We start from the raw sequence: 22,041 nt of genomic DNA, 5'->3' as shown, positions 1-22,041 counted from the left end.
TTTTCCAACGTATTAAATTTTAGACAATTTCTCTTCTTAGTTATTATTTCTCCGGCTATAGAAAAGACCCGCACACAGGGCACAGAGGAGGTGTCAGTGCGACACAGTTCGCGTATCGGTCACGTGACCGAAACAGCTCATGATCGGTCACGTGACTTTCTAAAAGCGGTACGCGCACCGACACAGGGTTTTGCTATATGAGCTCGACGCATGCGCCGATGCATCGGTGTTGCCGGACCCATCACTAGCATTCAAGCTATTGACTTCTAAGCTGTCTTAATTCTAGCATTTTGGTCAGCACACTTTCAATACGGTTGTCGGATACATATTTAACATGAGAGAAAAGTAGTAATGCTTCTTTTTATACTTGTGAATCTTTGGGCACCGCACGATTCGATTCGATTTGTTGGGGGTAACAAATCGATTCTCGATTCAAAATGAATACTTTTTGGTGCCGGTTCTATGATTAACTACATAAAATAGATAAATAGCTCTAATCAATGTATATATTACTTAAAATAAAACTGGTTTTGTTTAATAAAACTCTACCCAAACATTTTACAGTTAAATACAAATAAGGCAACACTTCTCTTCTGTCGCCCGGAAAAGGGTGGAGTGCCATCTCCGGGTTGGGGAGGAGATCTTGCCCCAAGTGGAGGAGTTCAAGTACCTCGGAGTCTTGTTCACGAGTGAGGGAAGAGTGGATCGTGAGATCGACAGGCGGATCGGTGCGGCGTCTTCAGTAATGCGGACGCTGTATCGATCCGTTGTGGTGAAGAAGGAGCTGAGCCGGAAGGCAAAGCTCTCAATTTACCGGTCGATCTACGTTCCCATCCTCACCTATGGTCATGAGCTTTGGATTATGACCGAAAGGACAAGATCACGGGTACAAGCGGCTGAAATGAGTTTCCTCCGCCGGGTGGCCGGGCTCTCCCTTAGAGATAGGGTGAGAAGCTCTGCCATCCGGGAGCTCAAAGTAAAGCCGCTGCTCCTCCACATCGAGAGGAGCCAGATGAGGTGGTTCGGGCATCTGGTCAGGATGCCACCCGAACGCCTCCCTAGGGAGGTGTTTAGGGCACGTCCGACCGGTAGGAGGCCGCGGGGAAGACTATGTCTCCCGGCTGGCCTGGGAACGCCTCGGGGTCCCACAGGAAGAGCTGGACGAAGTGGCTGGGGAGAGGGAAGTCTGGGCTTCCCTGCTTAGGCTGCTGCCCCCGCGACCCGACCTCGGATAAGCGGAAGAAGATGGATGGATTCTCTTCTGTAAAGTAAATCTGTACAGCAGATATGATCATCTCCTTCAACAATATGATTTGCCTGAGTGACTAAACTGGACAGATTATATATATATATATATATATATATATATATATATATATATATATATATATATATATATATCTTTTTTTTTTTCTTTTTTTTTTTTTAATCGATTAGGAATCGTTACAAATAAGAATCACGATTCATTTGAAAATATTTTTTTGACACCCCTACTTAAAATGTTTCTCTTCACACTTGTGTGCCAGTGGAGTCGACTAACCTTCTGTCAATGTCCACTTACCCTTTAAGGGTAAGTCGCTTTATTTTATTTTGTTCAAGTTACATTTTTATATACAAGACAAAATAGTTATTGTGAATTATGTGAATTATATTTATATAGCGCTTTTCTCTAGTGACTCAAAGCGCTTTACATAGTGAAACCCAATATCTAAGTTACATTTAAACCAGTGTGGGTGGCACTGGGAGCAGGTGGGTAAAGTGTCTTGCCCAAGGACACAACGGCAGTGACTAGGATGGCAGAAGCTGGGATCGAACCTGCAACCCTCAATTTGCTGGCACGGCCACTCTACCAACCGAGCTATACCGCCCCTACCAACATATTAATGTTGGTAATGTAAAAACAAAACAACAACAAAGTGCAGTTATTTAAGGGGTTTATATCCACAGTTTGACTCTGGAACAGACGACATACATTCCATTATTATCTTTGAGTAAAAATACTGTCATGTCATTTATCGGTGTTTATTACTAATACAGAGAAAATGACTTCATGTTAGGTGTTTTTTAAAAACAGCTGAGGTCAGCATCACACATGGATGACCTAATGAAGAAACAATGTGAGCCCCTCCCATGCAACTCTCCATTAAAGTAGCGAAATGTAACAAAAAGGGCTGTTATGTGTTGCGCAGCATAATGTTCCAGGGTGTTCCCCACCTCTCTCAGCACTCCTGTGACCCCCCCACACACCCCATGCTGTATAGAAACCTCTGTTTTGGTTCACAAACCAGGCTCTCTCTTTCACAGGCTGTATAGCAAGTGGGTGTGCCCGCCTTCCTGCATGAGTCTTGGGGCCAGCCTGCTTGCTCTCTGCTCACTTTCCTTCTGGGCTGCGATAAGAACGTGCCGTGCCTGCGCTCTGATAAAACGACAACACATGTGGTGCGACCCTCGGCTGACGGGAACGCACTTGAGAACATCTGTCAGGCGACATGTAATCAAAACACAGCCTGACTTCTGCTAGGCTCTAATAAGAAATAGAACATTACATATTATGCAGCCTTTTTTCCCCAATTGTGAACAATTTTGATGGGAAATGCTTGTTACATAAGATTACTAAAAGTCACTTAATAGGGTTTTATTTTATTTGTCCTAACTAAAAAAACAATACAACAATCCAAGCAATTAAAATAAAATTAAATACAATAAAAAAATATTTTCAAGTCATTTGTTTAAATCTAAATTTACTTAGAAAAATTACAATACAAATATGTTCATAATATATTTAATTAATATTTTCTTTTCACTGGGGCTACTATTACATTACAGTAAATAGGCATCATTTTAAATTATTTTTTGTTAGTGTCTTTAAATTTTGGTAAGCGCTATATGAAATTAAATTTAAAAAAAAAAAAATATATATATATATTAAAGTAGATATATTAATATATATTGAGTTTTTTCTTGTAATGCTTCAACTTGACTCCTGTAATGCAAATGTTACTGTAAGGAATCAAAACATTTTGAGTTTTGATGAAAAGCACTATATGAAATTGATTGATTTGATTACATTTGGAAAAAAAATACATGTTACAGTAGATATGTTATTATATTGTACTATTAAGTTTTTTTAATGTTATTATATTGTACTATTACGTTTTTTTTACTTGACTCCTGTAACTCAAATGTTACATCAAGGAACACGTTTCAGTTACTCTTCCACACTCAAAACTGGAAACACTGACCTTGACAAATAACTCAATGTTTGGCTCCTTTTCTGATATTTGCCGCGATGCCATTATGTCCAAAATGTCCCTTTTTGAAAAAAACAAAAACAATTCCAACTCAAGATGAAAAAATAAAAATAAAAATAAAGATGTGAATGCCTTTAAGTCTGGTTTGAAGTGCCTCTTTTAGAAGAGTGGTGAAACAGTTCAGGGCTGCTGATGTTTGGGCTCCTCAAGAGGATATCTCTTTCATAATACTTGTTAGTGCAGGGGGTGGGTCCACAGAAAGGTGGGCGGGGTCCACGCTCTTTTATATACCAGCTGCCAAATCTACGAGGGTTCTTAAAATAGCCACATGAATACCATTATATTACAAAGGAAGTGATAAAGCTATGAGTTAAAACACACACACTTAGTCTATTTATTAACTACTTACATTCCTACACTATTACACATTTATGGGTGGATGAGGAGGATGTATTATACAGTATGTATTTAGACTTGCTTTATACACAAAAAAGTATAAAAGGAGCCTTTAATGTGACCAAAAAGAATCATGAATTATGATGCAATAAAGCAACGAGTAAAACAATAAATAGCACTCGAGCGGTTATTTGTTCAAAAGGCCTGTTTTTTATATTTATATTATAAATAAGTATTTGGTCACCTACAAACAATATATATATATATATATATATATATATATATATATATATATATATATATATATATATATATATATATATATATATACACACACACACACACACATAGTGGATGTATTTCATGTAATTTCATATACTTCATTCTCTCAGAGGCTCAATAACATTTAAATTACATTTAAAATATATATATTTTATAAGTGATTTAGATTAAGTTTTTATTGGAACATAATTAATTCCTTGAGCTTTGTCCATAGGAAAATAGAGTTTGATTTAGTTTAATTTCATTTGTGTCCAGAATAACAAATTGCGTACTTTTTTGGAGACCTAATGAACCTCTTTAGATTAAAATAAAATACAATTTGATTTAATTCAATTCAACTGAATAAACCAAACTAAATGTCCTTTTAGCAGAAACACAATAAGGACAAAAGGCATTATTTATAATTAATTTAATCCATTATACTATAAAAATAATAATAAATAATATAATAGTCTTTTGAGCTGTGCCCTCTGGGAAATAGTTTGATTCAATACAATGCAATTTGTGTACAAAATTAAAAAATAAAATAATAAATTCTATTAAATTCAACTGAAGTTACATTTTTATAAATAAAAGTTAACACAATTTAGATTGAATTTGATTGCAACTTAAATTTAATGCAATTGGTGTCCAGAATCACAAAATAAAATACCATTAATTTGGGGATGTTGGGGGGTACGTTCCCTGCTCTTCAGGGGACCATCCCCTAAAGAGCAGGGAGACCTGCGAAACAGGCTTGTCAGGATGAAATAGCCTCTGTGTTTTTTCCTGACTTAACGTATATTTCGCTCTACCCCGGGATTGAGCACTGTATAACGGACAAACCACTGTAACCTCGACAATATATGTATATATATATATATATATATATATATATATATATATATATATATATATATATATATATATATATATATATATATATATCTGTTTGTAAGTTATCTGTTTTCAGTGAGGCTGCTATTCATATTTGGGATTTACAGTAAGTGGGTATTGTATGCTGTGAATAGAGGAAGTGAAATTTAAGCCCCCCTTGTCCAAAACTGCCTTAAAGAACTCATGAGTCATGAGATCATGCAAGGTTTTGCAGGGAAACTGCACCAAAACATGCGTGTACATAGTTCTTGTCCTATTTATCTTCTTATCTGGGCTGAGGGCTTATTTTTGTTCCCAGGAACTTTCTTCACTTTCAGGGAGAATGAGGAATATCTGCAGGAAATGTGATGATGTCAGCCATTGCAGGGAATACAAGGGAGGGCAACTCTTACGAAAAAGTGAAAGTTACCGTACTTGCTTTTTTGATGTTACAGAATCATAGCCTTTTTATTTCCTAATGCAGATGAATGGATGAATTTTACTGTAGCATAAAGTGTTGGCACACGCTTGAATTGTTCATTATGCTAGACAGGGAGTGTTTATTAGAGATTGTGTGACAAATGAGTCCAGTGCCAATCCCCCATTGTGTTGCATGGCAGTGTTTGGTCGCCATGACAACGGTCCATACAGAATGATAAGCTAGGAAAGATGCACAAAAAGGAAAACAGGCGTTCAAGAACCACCTTCTGTGTTGTAAATCGAAACCAGGTGATTCTGGCTGCCCTGTAAGGATACCCACCACCCACGCCGCAAAAAGGGCTTTCCAGAGTATTCCTGGAAACGGCAGAGAAGCGGGAGTCACCATTGACCCCTCGCTTCCCCTTGAAGCTCTCAAACAGATAGGAAGGCGCTCTCTGGCTAGGAGAGATCCGCATATCTCTGCTGGACACACACGGCAGCTGGGAGTCACATCCTGGAAAAAATGGCTTATCTTAGCAGAACACAACCTTGTCTGTTGACAACCAGGGAATATTGATTTTGCCATCGTGTGTGCAAGAAAAAAAAATTACACAAATCAGATTTTAAAACTTGCCAAACAAATAAAACACCGATGGAAGGATTTAAGGATTAAATGGTGGAGAAATGTAAAATAAATTAACAAATATAAATACATTGTTTTACTGTGAATGTGAACATTGAGAACACACATGAGGCACAGACCTGGGGTAGCTAGCTAGCCTAGTTTATATTAGTTTACCCTAGTGTTGTCCCGATACCGGTACCAAAATAATTTTGATACTTTTCTAAATAAAGCGGACCACCGGTACTTTTCAGAGGCAGTATAGTACCGAATGTGATTCATTAGTATCGCGGTCCTATACTAATACCGTTATACCGTACAACCCTAGTTTACCTTAACAATTAGCATAGCATTGTTTATTTTTAGATTAGCCCAACAATTAGCATAGCATAGTTTATTTTAGATTATGTAATTAGTTATTCTTACAGCCAGACCGGTGTGTTTATATCTGTACCTGAGGAAGGCAACAGTTGTAGCCGAAACCGACTGATATGATGAAGCGTATGAATTCACTGTAACCACGGTGAGAAAACGAGGAAAGTCCGGTGTGTTTTTTTCTTTAATTTTAATAAGCTTACAATAGTATGCAGAGGTATAGTTATAACAATTTTATAAACAATTCATACAATATTTATATTCACGGTGGAGATTTGGGGGCACAAAATATTTAACCTAGCCTAGTTTGTCCTAGTTTAGGCTGCAATTAGCCTACAGTTGTTTATCTTGGTTTATTCAAAAAGGTTCAAATTATTCCTTCCGATTTACTTTTCAGTGTCTTGTATTCTAACAAGATTTCAGTATGGAATATTTTACAATTTATACTATACCGACATCTTGTCTGTCTAGAGGAAACTGAAAAGTATTATCTTAGTTTTGCTTACTAGCCTAGCCTAGCTTATCTTAGTTTAGCCTAATTAATAGCCAAACCAATCTTAGTTTGGCAAACTATTAGCCTAGCATAGCTTATCTATTATTAACTATTAGCTTAGCCCAGCCTATTTGCGCTTAGTGTAACTATTAGCCTAGCCTAGCCTGTTTTAGCTTAGCCATGCTATTCACCTAGCCTATCTTATCTTAGTTTACCGAAATCTTGTCTGGCTTGAAACAACTGAAAAGTAGTATCTTAGATTAGTCTGATTATTAGCCTAGCCTATCTTATTTTAGCCTAACTTTTAGCTTATCTTATCTTAATTTTTCTTAACTATCAGTGTAGTATAGATTATTTATTCTTAACTGTTAGCCTAGCCTATAGCTTAGTTTCTTAGTTTTGCTTCAATATTACCCTGGCCTATCTTAGCTTAGTCTAGGCTATTAGTGTGGCGATCTAAACTTATTTTTCTCAAAAAGGTTAAGTGATGTATTTACATTTTTTGTCACTTTTCAGTTTCTTTTAGTCAGACAAGATTTCAATAAAATATATAGAATATTTCATCTTTACCTACATCAAAATCTAGTCTGACTATAGAAAGTGAAGTGTTATCTTAGTTTAGCCTAACAATTAGCCTAGACTATCTTTGTTTAGCCTAATTATTAGCCTATCCTGTTTGAGTTTGGCCTAATCATTCGCCTATCCTATCTTAGTTTAGCCCTAATATTAGCATCGCCTAGCCTAAGTTTAGCCACGCTATTCACCTCGCCTATCTTATCCTAGTTTACCGAAATCTTGTCTGGATAGAAACAAGTGAAAATTATTATCTTAGATTCTCCTGATTAATAACCTAGCCTATCTTAGTTTAGCTTAACTTTTAGCTTAGTTTATCTTAGTTTTTCTTAACTATTAGTCTAGTCTAGATTATTTATTCTTAACTGTTAGCCTAGCCTATAGCTTAATTTATCTTAGTTTTTCTTCAATATTACCCTGGCCTTAGCTTAGTCTAGGCTAATAGTGTGGCTATCTAAACTTATTTTTCTCAAAAAGGTTAAGTGATGTATTTTTATTTTTTGTCACTTTTCAGTTTCTTTTAGTCAGACAAGATTTCGATAACATTTATAGAATATTTGATCTTTACCTACACCAAAGTCTTGTCTGTCTATAGAAAGTGAAGTGTTATCTTTGTTTAGCCTAAGTGTACAGCTCTGGTAATGGGTACATTCGCACCCACCTGCACAAATGTACTTCAAAATGTAACAATCAAAATAAATGACTTTTTTTTTGTTTACTAGGGCATGCATATATAATATGCATTAGTTTGACCATTTAAAATCAACGATAATTAAAAGGAGATGCTTGGAAATAGCATAAAAATGCCCCAAAAACTTGGAAAAATGCGATTCGTAGCGTTACTTTTTGGTGTAACCATCATGAGCGTTCTGTTCAGGTATATTTCTTTTATATTTTGATAAATCATCATATTTATGTATTACTAAATTTAAATAGGCACTGATCAATCTTTCAGTTTGCTTTTGACATCTTATTTAGAATTGTAGTTGAATCTTTTACAACCTTTACAACATCCAGTATATTTTAATATTCATTGATAAACATTGAATACATTTCAAATATCAATAAAATGCAATTGCCTTCATCTTATAGGGTAATGTTTAGTTACACCAAGTCATGAGCGTAACACTAAGCTTCATCACTTTGACTTGTAATATCTCTAATTCTGGTGGTGTTTTATGCTTTTTTCTTTTTGGAACATGTTCTATACATATAATACAATAAAGTCCCATATAAAATTATGTTTCTAGCAATACTTTAATTTTGCCTTTGAAAGTAACACTCCAATGTCCATTCGTGGAGCTGTACACCTAATTATTAGCCTATCCCTATCCTGTCTTAGTTTGGCCTAATCATTTGCTTATCCTATCTTAGTTTAGCCTTAATATTAGCTTTGCCTAAATTTAGACTCATTAGCCTAGTCTAGCATATATTCGTTTTGCCTTATTAGCCTAGCCTATTTTACTTTGGCCTAACTATTAGCCTAGCCGAGCCTATCTTTGTTTAGCCTATTTATTAGCCTGGCCTACCATTATCCTAGCCTACCTTAGCTTAGCCTTAAAGGCCATACACCGCGTTTAGTCATATCGGTTAGTTTGTTATTGCCAGGTTTGCATCAAAAATTGTTGGACAAAAAAGGCTGTGTACCACTGGATGTACTTTATATGGAATACAGAGCAGCGATTCAAGTGCTGATTAAATGCCAACTTTATACTGTATGAACATTTTGCTAATAATTTATACTTACCAAAAGTAGGTGTGACTGACATACGAAAAATAATTTTATTGGCCAATTCAAAATGCTGCCTAGCAACAAGTGGCCAGCATTCATGTGACTTAACCAGGAATAACAATTCAACATTTTTTTGTTTTATTTGTGAAATGTTGTACTAGAAACAATCCTGAATGAGTTGTGTTGGCAGTACTTTTATTACTCTTAACTTTGTTTTTTGCTATTGTTCCTTTAATATTATTATTCTTCAATTTAGAAAGTCTTAAATGTATTTAATTATGCTTTAAAATATGTTAGTTTAGGTTCAACTACCAAATGAGGTTTTAAAAAAGCCAACTGTACAGTTGCGTTTGTAGACGGATAGAGCGCTTATGGTTTATGTGACTATTAATATTTGTATATTTTCTATTCTATTCTATTTCTTAAGAATAGTTTATTGTGATTTAGTGCCTGGTACGGCCTTCTTGAAGGCTCAAAACACGCACACACGTGCAAACACACTCACACATGCACACACACACATATTCTTGTATTTGTTACCTTCTTGAGACCTGAGAAAAATGCCTACCTCTTTAGGACCACCCTTTCTAGATATATAAAGCTGTGTATCCATCCATCCATTTTCTACCGCTTATTCCCTTCGGGGTCGCGGGTGGCGCTGGAGCCTATCTCAGCTACAATCGGGCGGAAGGCGTGGTACACCCTGGACAAGTCGCCACCTCATCGCAGAGCCAACACAGTGTATTTACAACATTAATAATACATACATAGTATTTAAATATAAAATAGCTTGTTGTGAAAAATTAGTTGGAATTTCACAAGAAAAATGTCACAATTTCACAAGACAAACTTAGAATGTTGGCAGTATTATAATAAAAGTCGTAATTTTACTCAACGCAAGTCAAAATTTTACAAGAAAAACTGAACATATGTGCAATATTATGATAAGAGTTGGAATTTTCCACAATAACAATCGCAATTTTACAAGAACAGCTTAACATTTTGACAATTTTATAAAGAGTCGACAAGTCACAATTTTAAAAGAAAAATTTTAAATGTTGGCAATATTATAATAATAATAATCGGAATTTTACTTGGCAAAATTATGACAGAAGTCATAATTTTACATAAAAAACGTCACTATTTTACAAGAACAAAAAAATTGTCAATATTGTGATACAAGTCAGAACTTAATATTACAAATGTCAGCATTTTGCATTAAAAAGTAATAATTTTACATAAAAAAGTAATTATTTTACGAGAAAATATTGCAATATTACTGAAACAGAGAGAATATGATAAATTGTTCCCAATTTTATAAGAAAAAAAGTCTACACATTGTGAGAAAAACACTGCTTTTAGTTATTTTTGAATTTTTTGTTTGCAATTGGTTTGTAATCTTCATCTTCAAGTTATTACAGTATGTCTCTATATACATATATATATATATATATATATATATATATATATATATATATATATATATATATATATATATATATATATATATATATATATATATAAAATAAATTGTGGCCAAAGGGGTTGCATTTCAATTTCTTACACACACTTGTTATTACATATGTTGACTAGAGGGGGAGCACTTCAAATTTTTACACACACTTGTTATGTCATATGTTGACTAGAGGGGGAGCACTTTTAAAACCGACATACAGTCAATTTGAAAAAATCCTTCCTTTTTGGGACCACCCTCATTTTGATAGATTTCACCACAAAGGAGACATTTTCTATTAGATGCAATGGTTTTCTGTATTGGGACCATGATTCATGTCATAACTTGTTCACACCTCCTCATATGGAAGCTACTTTTCCTTGTTGATGTCTCAAGAAGGGTAGAAATACAAGAACACACACACACACACACACACACACGCACGCACACACACACGCACACACACACACACACACACACACACACACACACACACACACACACACACACACACACACACACACACACACACACACACACACGCACACACACACACACACACACGCACACACAGTCCACTTCCCATTGTTTAGCATGTTTACATACAGTATGTGGTCATAGTCCAAATAAATAAAGAACTACACCCAATGACTTGCGGCACCACCCAGTTTCAAATAATGATAAAAAAAAAGAAAATAATTTTAACAAATGTGTCATGCTGTGAAATATCTTAAACTTTTCCCCCACTCATGTTGTTAACTCTTAAAGCGCTGTTCACAATCTTTACGCACATGCCTCGACGACGCTAACTATGCAAATTGCAAGTGACAAATTCCACTGACATAAAAAGCTATTTTTGTTTAGTATAATTAGTAATTGTGACAAATACAGCCAATTAAAATGTGTGTATATATATATATATATATATATATATATATATATATATATATATATATATATATATATATATATATATATATATATATATATATATGTCTTAGTTGAGCCTAGCAATTAGCATAGCCTAGTTTACCTTAGATTATCTTAACAATTAACATAATTAGTTTATCTTAGATTAACCTAAGAATTAGCATAGCCTAGTTTATTTTAGTTGAGCCTAACAATTAGCCTATTTTATATTAGTTTAGCCTAACAATCAGCCTAGCCTATTCTATCTTAGTTCAGCCAATCTTCGTTGATTTTAGCATACCCTAATGTATCCAATAATTAACATAGCTTAGTTTATTTTAGTTTATCTAGTTTATTTTAGTTTAGCCTAGAATCAGCATAGCCTAGTTCATTTTAGTTTAGCCTAACAATCAGCCTAGCCTAGTTTATCTTAGTTGAGCCTAACATTAGTATAGCCTAGTTTAACTTAGTTTAGACTAACAGTTAGCCTAGCGTAGTTCATCTTCATTTATCCCAACAATTAGCAAAGCCTAATTTATCTTAGTTTCGCTGAACAATTAGCATAGCCCTTGTTAACTTAGTTCAGCCTAACAATTAGCCTTGTCTCCCTTAATTTAGCCTATCTCAGTTGAGCCTAAAAATTAACATAGCCTAGTTTATTTTAGATTAGCCTAACAATTAGCCTAGCCTAGTTTTTCTTAGTTTAGCCTAACAATTAGCGTAGTCTATTTTATCTTAGTTGAGCCTAACGATTGGCCTAGCCTAGTACATCTTAGTTGAGCCTAACGATGAGCACAGCCTAGTTTACCTTAGATTATCCTAACATTAGCAGAGCCTAGTTTAACTTAGTTTAGCCCAACAAGTAGCATAGCCTAGTTTGCCAAGTCTATCTTTGTTTAGCCTATCTTAGTTGAGCCTACCAATTAGCATAGCCTAGTTTATCTTACTTTAGCCTAACAATTAGCCTATTTTATCTTAGTTGAGCCTAACATTAGCATAGCCTAGTTTAACTAAGTTAAGACTAACAATTAGCCTAGTGTAGTTCATCTTAATTTATCCTAACAATAATCATATCCTAATTTATCTTAGTTTAGCTGAACAAATACCATAGCCCTTGTTAACTTAGTTCGGCCTAACAATTAGCCTGTATTTTAGATTAGCCTAACAATTAGCATAGCCTAGTTTATCTTAGATTATTTTAGCAATTAACATAGCCTAGTTTATTTTACACCAACCTAATAATTAGCATAGCCTAGTTGTTTTTAGTTGAGCCTAACAATTAACCCAGTCCAGTTTATTTTAGATTAGCCCAGCCTAGTTTATTTTAGCTGAGCCTAACAATTAGCCTAGCCTATCTTATCTAAGATTAGCCTAACAATTAGCCTAGTCTATTTTATGTTAGTTTAACCTAAAAATTAGCTAAGTCTATCTTATCATAGTTGACCCTAACATTAGCATATCTTAGTTTAACTTAGTTTAGCCCAACAATTAGCATAGTCTAGTTCATCTTAGTTCAGCCTAACAATTAGCCTAGTCTAACGACCTAGTCTTAATGAAAAATGTGATTGAAGTGATTCAAACAAAGAAAGAACACAAAATACAAGACATTCAAATTAGAGAAACTTATTTACTACCACTTTATTTACACTCCTTATCATACATACAAGAACTTATTGTCATATATTATTCATCTTCTTTATCCAACATAAAGATTTTCAATGAACAAACGGACATTTTGCATATTACAGCGTTTGTGGCTGCTGTCAAGGTCGAGTAAACTGGCTGGTACTTGTGTTTCCATGGCAACCAGGAAACACCTGTGAGTGTCGTGGCGAGGAAGCAAACAAACGGTTACAATGAAACCTCCTTGCCTCTGCTGTAAAAGTGCAAAGATTCTTGTTTTGGTGGCTGTTTGGCTAACCTAAATCCACAACAAGTTGATGTCATTATTTTGTCTGCTAAAACAAATGTTTCAACATGTTTTACGGTCCAAAATAACACATAATTAACACTCAATGTCACATTTCCAGCCATCATATTCTTATCAGTGACAGAGCGGAAGGGGCTCGGACGACATTCACAGTAAATCTACATTTGACAAAAAACGGGGCTAAAATGAACATGTTGCATGCACAATAGGAATATTTGAATCATCGGTTAATATTTTATGTGATTTAATATTTTAACTGGGGGCTTTTGTCCAACTTTTTTCACCAAGTACCACCACAATGAGCATCATTGAAATACAGACGCATAGTAGGCCTTATTAAAAACAAGGCAAGTTGAATATTTTTAGACACGGTTACATTACACACTGTTTTGAACAGTAACACTGTGTGTGAAGAAAGGAAAATAAAACACTGTACTTTAATCAAGTAATTATTTAGTGTACCACTAGGTAGAGCCACTGTTTGAGAATCACTGTTCTAGCAACTACAGGAAATCCAGCAGATGTCGGGCTTATTTCCTGTGGTTGCTATTGTGAAGTGAGTCCTTTGATTGATTGATTGAAACTTTTATTAGTAGATTGCACAGTACAGTACATATTCCGTACAATTGACCACTAAATGGTAACACCCCAATAAGTTTTTCAACTTGTTTAAGTCGGGGTCCACGTTAATCAATTCATGGGATAGTTTCAACACATCTGGTCACATGACTTTCGCAGTAGAACCTGAAAAAAATAATTGCCAAATTAATGATTATAATCAAAAATAATCAGCCACTAAAATGATTTGTTAACATTTTTATTCAACATTTCCAAAATATCAAAGTGTTAACATTTGCAGTAATAGTACACACTCCACACAAAGTACAAAGAAAGTATACATGGGGAGAACTATTTGAATATTTCTAAGTAAACATGTGACAAGACTAAAAATATATCGCCCTTTATTTGTCAAGAAATATTGAAAAGTGGTGTAAAAATACATTCGATAAGTTTTGTGTGCTTTCTTCCCTGCGTGTTGCCTAGCACTTTGGCGACTCCTAGCGGTTGGAATGAGTATTAGTAGTAGAGAACAATAGTAAACATGTCAGAATGAAGTCATGTAGTTTAAAGACTTTTAGGAAAGTAAAAAATATTTGCTTGTGTTGAAAGGTTTTGGTAGAAAAATAAAAACGTATATTAATATGACATCATTCATGTATTTGTCAAAGTTGTGAAAAGGTCCAATGAAGATTTGGATGGATAACAAACTCCAGCTTTGTTGAGAAAATAAAACTAAAAAGAATTTGTGACTTTTACTTGCAGCCGACCAACTGGATGATGAGCTCTCGAGCGTCCCGGACGCCGGAGCTAAGCTCCGCCTCCCCTTTCTTCACGCACGTGCCAATGAGGAACATCTTGCGGTCTCCCACGTGGGAAAGCTCCAAGGCGTCGTGAAGGTCGGTGATGCCGCAAGCGCCCGGAAGGTCCTGGAAGGTAAGACAAACTTTACTGGGGCTCTTTTCCAGGAAGTGGCTTTCTTCAAGCTTCTTTACAGTCGGGGGTTGGAGCGCCACCTGTTGGAGTGTTTCCTGTCATCCTCACCTGCTTGTTGGCCAGCACCATCAGCGGCAGGCTAGGGTCAGGGGTCAGGAGGTCATGTAGCAGCGTCTTGGCGACGGCGAAGAGGTGCGGGGCGGACAAGTCCACCACAAAAACCAGCAACAGAGCCTTAGACATGTACCTGTGCCAGTGAGGTCTTAACTCCGCCCCCCCGCCAACTGACAGACAAAAGAAAAGAAGACTGACTAAATGCGCCCCCCAGGGGGACTCAGAGGTACTGCATGGCTGTGACATACTCTCCAGGAAGTCCACCTGCAGGTCTTCCCTGTTGATGCACACAGCGTTGAAGCCCTGTGTGGGCTCCAAATCCACATCCAGGCTTCCGATGGCCAAGCAGTACAGCAGGCTGGACTTGCCCGCTCCATCTAAACCCAGGACCAGGACCTGGGTGCCCTCTGACTTGACTGGCCTGGGCTGCTGCACAAAGACACGGATGCAGTTTTTGATTGTGTACCCTGATATAGACTTAGGTTACAAATCATTAGGAACTTCCATGTTGTCATTTGGTTCACTGAAATGCTTCAAATCCCATTACAGAACAGAAACCACTACAAGAATCCCAGCACCTCCTACAGAGCTCAGTAGGAGTACCCCAGGGATCAATCCTGGGTCCCCTGGTGTTCAGAGGTTAGTAAACTCAAAATATGTGACAAAAAACCTTTCCTCTATGGTTAAAGTCATTATTAGTGTAATTATTAACTTTTACAATAGTTGAGTGTAGGAGATGAGATAGTGTACTGAATAACGGACTTGCTTCAGCAGCACAATACTGGTGCTGTAGTTGTAGGAGATGTCTCAAAATGTCATCCGGAGTCCCGACAACCCGAAAATGGAAGAAAATGCATATTTTACGAAAACATTTTTTTGCTAAAATGTCGTAAGGGGGGACCCTTACAAAACATTTTAAAAAACGGACTTGCTTCAGCAGCACAATTCTGGTGCTGTAGATGTAGGAGATGTCTCAAAACGTCATCAGGAGTCCCGACAAAACCCGAAAATGGTAGAAAATGCCTTTTTTGGGAAAACTTTTTTTCGCTAAAAATTTTTTTTTTTAAACGACTTGCTTCAGCAACACAATACTGGTGCTGTAGTTGTAGGAGACGTCTCAAAACGTCATCAAGAGTCCCAATAAAACCCAAAAATGGCAGAAAATGTATATTTTTGGAAAACTTTTTTTCGCTAAAATGTCGTAACCTTTACAAAAAATTCAAAAAAACGGATTTGTTTCAGCAGCACAATTCTGGTGCTGTAGTTGTAGGAGATGTCTCAAAACGTCATCAGGAGTCGCGACAAAACCCAAAAATGGCAGAAAATTCACTTTTTTGGAAAACTTTTTTTCGCTAAAATATCGTAAGGGGAGACCCTTACAAAAAATTCAAAAAAACGGACTTGCATCAGCAGCACAATACTGGTGATTTAGTTGTAGGAGATGTCTCAAAACATCATCAGGAGTCCCGACAAAACCTGAAATCAGCAGAAAATGCTTTTTTTGGGAAAACTTTTTTTTGCAAAAAATGTTTCCAAAAAACAGACTTGCTTCAGCAGCACAATTCTGGTGCTGTAGTTGTAGGAGATGTCTCAAAACGTCACCAGGAGTCCCGACAAAACCCGAAAATGGAAGAAAATTTGTATTTTACGAAAAAAACTTTTTGCTAAAATGTCGTAAAGGGTGATCCTTACACCCTTACAAAAAATTCAAAAAAACTGACTTGCTTTAGCAGCACAATATTGGTGCTGTAGTTGTAGGAGATGTCTCAAAACGTCACCAGGAGTCCCGACAAAACTCGAAAATGGAAGAAAATGCATATTTTATAAAAAAAACTTTTTGCTAAAATGTCGTAAAGGGTGACCCTTACACCTTTACAAAAAATTTAAAAAAAACGGACTTGCTTCAGTAGCACAGTTCTGGTGCTGTAGTTATAGGAGATGTCTCAAAACGTCACCAGGAGCCCTGACAAAACCCGAAAATGGAAGAAAATTCATATTTTACGAAAAAAACTTTTTGCTAAAATGAGCGACCGCGGTAGAAATGGATGGATGGATGGATTCTACTGTGTGACGAACAAGGCTCTTAGCTACTTGCTGCCATCTGGTGGAAAATTGTTTAACTGCACTCATCATTCTATTGTATGAGTAACAAGGCTACCTGCTGCTATCTAGTGGAAGATTCTTTAACTGCACTAATAAAGTCAGACTTTAGGTCATATATTAAATTTTATGTCATATATTTAATTTGTCATATTTATTTCATGTGATTTATTTAACTTCATGTCATATACTTAATTCCATGTCACATATTTAATTTAATGTCATATATTTCTTTTGGGAACATTTTGTCTGCATTTAGTTCAAGTTTAACAATTTTGAAATGTAATGATGACAAAATCTAAACTACTTCTCTTAATTTTTTTATTTGCAACGATTAATCAATTGTATCAATCAATTAAAAACACTTAAACATTTTAATTTTCTGGCGTAGTTTGTATAGAGTAAATATTTAATGTATTTATTTTCTGTTATTTTTATATTGTCATTTCGATTGTTAAATGTATATATATGTATAAATGTACATTTTTATATGTATACATGTACTAAAATATTAATTATAATTAAATTATCAAAATTCAACTATAATATATAATGTGTGTATGCATGTGTGTGTGTGTGTGTGTGTGTGTGTGTGTGTGTTTGTGTGTGTATATATATATATATATATATATATATATATATATATATATATATATATATATATATATATATGTATGTGTATATATATTAGGGGTGTGGGAAAAAATTTATTCAAATTCGAATCGCGATTCTCACGTTGTGCGATTTTTTTTTAAATTATTTTTTTAAATTATTTATTTATTTAATTTCATTTTTTATTTTTTTAATTAATCGATCCAACAAAACAATACATAGCAATACCATAACAATACAATCCAATTCCAAAACCAAACCCGACCCAGCGACACTCAGAACTGCAATAAACAGAGCAATTGAGAGGAGACACAAAGACGACACAGAACAATCCAAAAGTAGTGAAACAAAAATGAATATTATCAACAACAGTATCAATATTAGTTACAATTTCAACATAGCAGTGATTAAAAATCCCTCATTGACATTAACATTAGACATTTATCAAAATAAAAAAATTTAGCAACATTTTTTTTCCGTAAAATATGCATTTTCTTCCATTTTCAGGTTGTGTCGGGACTCCTGATGACGTTTTGAGATATCTACTACAACTACAGCACCAGAATTGTGCTGCTGAAGCAAGTCTGTTTTTTTGAATTTTTTAGCAAAAAAATGTTTCCGTAAAATATGCATTTTCTTCCATTTTCAGGTTGTGTCGGGACTCCTGATGACGTTTTGAGACATTTTATACAACTACAGCACCAGAATTGTGCTGCTAATGCAGGTCCGTTATTTTGAATTTTTTGTAAGGGTCCTTCCTTACGACATTTTAGCAAACATTTTTTTCCGTAAAATATGCATTTTCTTCCATTTTCAGGTTGTGTCGGGACTCTTGATGACGTTTTGAGACATTTTATACAACTACAGCACCAGAATTGTGCTGCTGAAGCAAGTCCGTTTTTTTGAATTTTTTGTAAGTGTCCCTGGAGGAGCCAAATAGAGAGCCATACTTGAATCTATGTATATTTTATTATTTTTGAGTGATTGATGTGTGTATGTCAGTGTGCACCCTTTGCAGGCGGTGAAAAGTTCCCACGCAGGCCTATAAGGGGCAGGAGCGTGCTGGGCGCGTGATTGGCAGTCGGGCACCAGCATACCGTCTTTGACCTCACCTGTCTGTAGACCTCGGCTCATTCATTTTGTTTCCCGAGTATTCTGTTCCTTGATTTTTGTAAATAAAACAATCTTCAATTGCGCTGCTGGATCCGTTGGAATTAGTGGATGGATAGCGGGAAAAGGAAGAATTCGTGACAAGGAAGGCTGTGTATATGGTGTGAGTCAGACAAGATGCCCGCACCACAAGTGGAACAAACATTTGAAACAAAGGGGTTATAGGAACAATCACTTTCAGTGTTTTATGCCACTTCAAGTTGTCAAAGACGCGCTGTGGAAGTACAGCCGACAGGATTGCGCACCAAACAGGAAGCAAGGCCAAAGTGCATGCATGGTGCAGGAGAACAAAGGACTTCTTTCATTAAGGTTTGTGATAAACCATCAAACTCATTCGTTAAAAGGACTCTATAGTAATATAAAGTGAGTTTTTCTGGACATTATCATGCAAGAAAAGTTTATTTTCGGGACCGCTATCACCGCGTAATGATTTTTAAAGGTTGCATTACAAACATTTGGTGACGGGCTTGCGCGCGCGCGCCCGACGGCCGGTGAACGGACATTTAATTCCCAAAAATGATAAAGACTGTTATTGAAAACTTTTATATTCGCTTGGAAGTGTAAACGTTTTTTGATGCACCAAGTGAAGGATTTTTGTTGATTAAAAGAGGAAAATGTCAGCTAATAATTCAGCCGCAGGAGAGGAAATGACGACAATTGCGCAGGAGGCTTCTCGTGTGCGCGCCGCCAGAATAGGCAAAATGTCACACATAACAAGGCGAATGAACATTGCGCGCAATTTGATGGTGGATGCAGAGGCTTTAAAAGAAGTGAAAATAAATATGAGCAAGTTTAATGAATTCCTAATGGAGTTTAAATCTCTGCACAGATCATATTCTGAAGGTTTAGAGCCAGACGAGCGAAGGGATGATGACCAAACATGGTATCAGCCTACAATTGGTCTTATAGATGCCTTTGAAGCTGAGGTGTCCCGATGGATATCAGATCTTGAAAACCCCTCAACCCACACCTGTGCTCCTCCACCTGAGGACATTGCTATATTTAAAGACAGTGATTTATTAACTGGTCACTTTAAGGACAATTTAGAAGAGGCGGACAGCCTATATAGGCATGAACTAACTGGTCACCCAGGCATAGTGTCAAGCAGGGAGGCATCAGTCAAGTCCTCCAGTTCAGGACGGTCGTCCAATAATTCCTCTTCATCATTGCGGATTAGAGCGGAGGTGGAGAAGGCTGCTTTGACAGCCAGGGCAGCAGGGTTGCAGGAAAAACATAATATCTTGGAGCAGGAGTTAATGTGCAGGGAAAAAGAGTTAATGTGCAGGAAAAAAAGAGAGGCTTTGGAGTTGAAAACAGAAATAGAGGTGGCTAATGCTAAAATTAACTACTTGAGGGAAGTAGAAGGTTTAGTGGTGCATGGTGCAGATCAGAGAACAGTGGTTACAGGGGTAGCATTTGATCCATCAGGGTGTGGTTCACCTGTGGGAGGCCCAGTGGTTAGGCCCAAGGAAGGAGTTCAGATGCAGATCCCCACTACTCTGTTCGATGCATCTATACCCCAAGTTCCACCTGCCAGCTTCCAACCTCAACAGGCCCCAATTCAGCATGCCAGCCTCCAACTCCAACCCCAACCTCAGCAGGCCCCAACTCAACTGCAGCAGGTCCCAGTTGTACCTCTGCAGGCCCCAGGTCAGCCTGCCGGTCTCTATCCTCAGCAGGCCCCCCCCGTTCACCAAGCTGTGCCTGCCAGTTTCCAGTTCCAACCTCAACAAGCCATCCCCAGCTCAACACAGAACAATCAGCTAATCAAAATTCTGGAAGCCCAAAATGAACTGACTAAGATTCTTGTGAAACAGCAGCTTCTGTCCACTCTCCCACAAGGAAGTGTTCCCCTCTTTGATGGGCAAACCTTGGAGTACAAGTCATTCATCCATTCCTTTGAACACATGGTCGAAAGTAAAACTGACCATGACAGGGACAGGTTGCAGTTTCTCATCCAGTACACAAAAGGCCATGCTCAAAAGCTAGTCAAAAGTTGTGAATATATGTCACCAGATAGAGGCTACCAGAAAGCCAAAAGGTTGTTAAAAGAGAACTTTGGTCATGACTTTAAAATTGCCTGTGCTTACCTAGATAAGGTCCAGACCTGGCCTCAAATTAGGGCAGAGGATTCCAAATCCTTGCAGGAGTACGTCATGTTCCTCAGGAGCTGCTGTAATGCCATGGAGGAGACGGAGTACATGGACGAACTGGACACAGTGGCCAATATGAGAAACATTGCGTTTAAGTTGCCCTTCAAGCTGAAGGAGAAATGGCGCAACAAAGCATATGAGCAGCAGGAAGAGCACAACTGCAGGGTGAGGGTTTTAGACCTGGTTAGCTTTATAGAAAAGCAAGCTCGTGTGGCAGCCCATCCAGTCTTTGGAGAGCTAAGGGTACAGGAGCAGTCAGCCAGCATAGGAAAGGCTAACGCTAGACCCTCTGTAAAGCCGCAAAACTCAAAAGCCAGCTGGTAGTAGTTTTGCCACAAGTATTACTATAAGCCCAATGGAGTCCAAGCCAGAGTCTGAGTCAGAGCCTATTTGTCCACTTTGTAAAAACAAACACCCACTAGAGTTGTGTAGACTGTTCATGAAGAAGAAGCACAGAGACAAGCTTAGTTTCCTAAAGAGTCAGGGCATATGCTTTGCCTGTCTTTCAACAGGGCACATGAGTTCTGTTTGTCCAAGTCGTCACACATGTAGGCTGTGTAAAAAATGTCACCCAAGTGTCTTACATTATGACAGGAAAGACAAGGTATCGAAAGAGGTAGAAAAGCCCTCTAGAAATTTAAGCAGTGCAGGAGCAGAGCTATGTAGCTTCTGTTCTGAACAGCTTATGTCCCAGTTAAACATAAAGGGAGTAAATACCCATATCCTACTAAGGACCATGAATCAGGAAAAGTCTGTCCCAACTTACATGGTAGCTGGGTTAGAAGTGTCTGCACTGGACAACAATCATTTCCTACCTCTTCCTGTTGTCTTCACACAGAAAGAAATGCCAGTCACCACAAGCAGCATCCCCAAACGTGCATTTTCTTCCATTTTCAGGTTGTGTCAGGACTCCTGATGACGTTTTGAGACATCTCCTAAAACTACAGCACCAGAATTGTGCTGCTGAAGAAAGTCCGTTTTTTTGAATTTTTTGTAATGGTCACTCCTTACGACATTTTTGCAAAACATTTTTCCGTAAAATATGCATTTTCTTCCATTTTCAGGTTGTGTCGGGACTCCTGATGACGTTTTGAGACATTTTATACA

At 36.9% G+C, this 22,041-nt stretch overlaps 2 protein-coding genes and 1 long non-coding RNA gene across 3 annotated transcripts in view; 1 reads left to right on the top strand and 2 right to left on the bottom strand.

Annotated features, from left to right (window-relative positions):
- clic2 (chloride intracellular channel 2) overlaps positions 1-3,478 on the bottom strand; it is a 40,518-nt gene extending 37,040 nt beyond the window's left edge. Inside the window, exon 1 of the mRNA XM_061976658.2 lies at positions 3,243-3,478. Coding sequence (XP_061832642.1) covers positions 3,243-3,296 — 54 coding nt within the window. The 5' untranslated portion in view covers positions 3,297-3,478. The remainder of the gene's footprint in view (positions 1-3,242) is intronic.
- LOC140679468 (uncharacterized) overlaps positions 1-15,144 on the top strand; it is a 44,098-nt gene extending 28,954 nt beyond the window's left edge. Inside the window, exons 3-4 of the long non-coding RNA XR_012050888.1 lie at positions 14,615-14,748; positions 14,818-15,144. This is a non-coding gene — a long non-coding RNA (uncharacterized lncRNA). The remainder of the gene's footprint in view (positions 1-14,614; positions 14,749-14,817) is intronic.
- Positions 14,143-15,232, bottom strand: LOC133616919 (ADP-ribosylation factor-like protein 9). The gene is made up of 2 exons (XM_061976494.2): positions 14,894-15,232; positions 14,143-14,778 (listed from the first exon to the last, which is right to left on the bottom strand). Exons 1-2 carry the CDS (start codon positions 15,143-15,145, stop codon positions 14,605-14,607), a joined length of 426 nt encoding a protein of 141 aa, XP_061832478.2. The 5' UTR covers positions 15,146-15,232; the 3' UTR covers positions 14,143-14,604.
- Between the last annotated feature and the right edge of the window lie 6,809 nt (positions 15,233-22,041).

This window comes from Nerophis lumbriciformis, linkage group LG16 (assembly GCF_033978685.3).
Source record: "Nerophis lumbriciformis linkage group LG16, RoL_Nlum_v2.1, whole genome shotgun sequence".
NCBI classification, from domain to species: domain Eukaryota; kingdom Metazoa; phylum Chordata; class Actinopteri; order Syngnathiformes; family Syngnathidae; genus Nerophis; species Nerophis lumbriciformis.
The sequence above is the reverse complement of the archived record's forward strand: the minus strand, read 5'-3'. Positions and strand labels throughout refer to the sequence as shown.

What these genes read in the sequence shown, in the direction of transcription:
- LOC133616919 (XM_061976494.2), bottom strand. Translation starts at nt 15,145, where the DNA reads ATGTCACAGCCATGCAGTACCTCTGAGTCCCCCTGGGGGGCGCATTTA. An exon ending in TGGTGCTGGCCAACAAGCAG is followed by an intron (nt 14,779 to 14,893) that starts GTGAGGATGACA and finishes CTTACCTTCCAG; the next exon opens with GACCTTCCGGGCGCTTGCGG.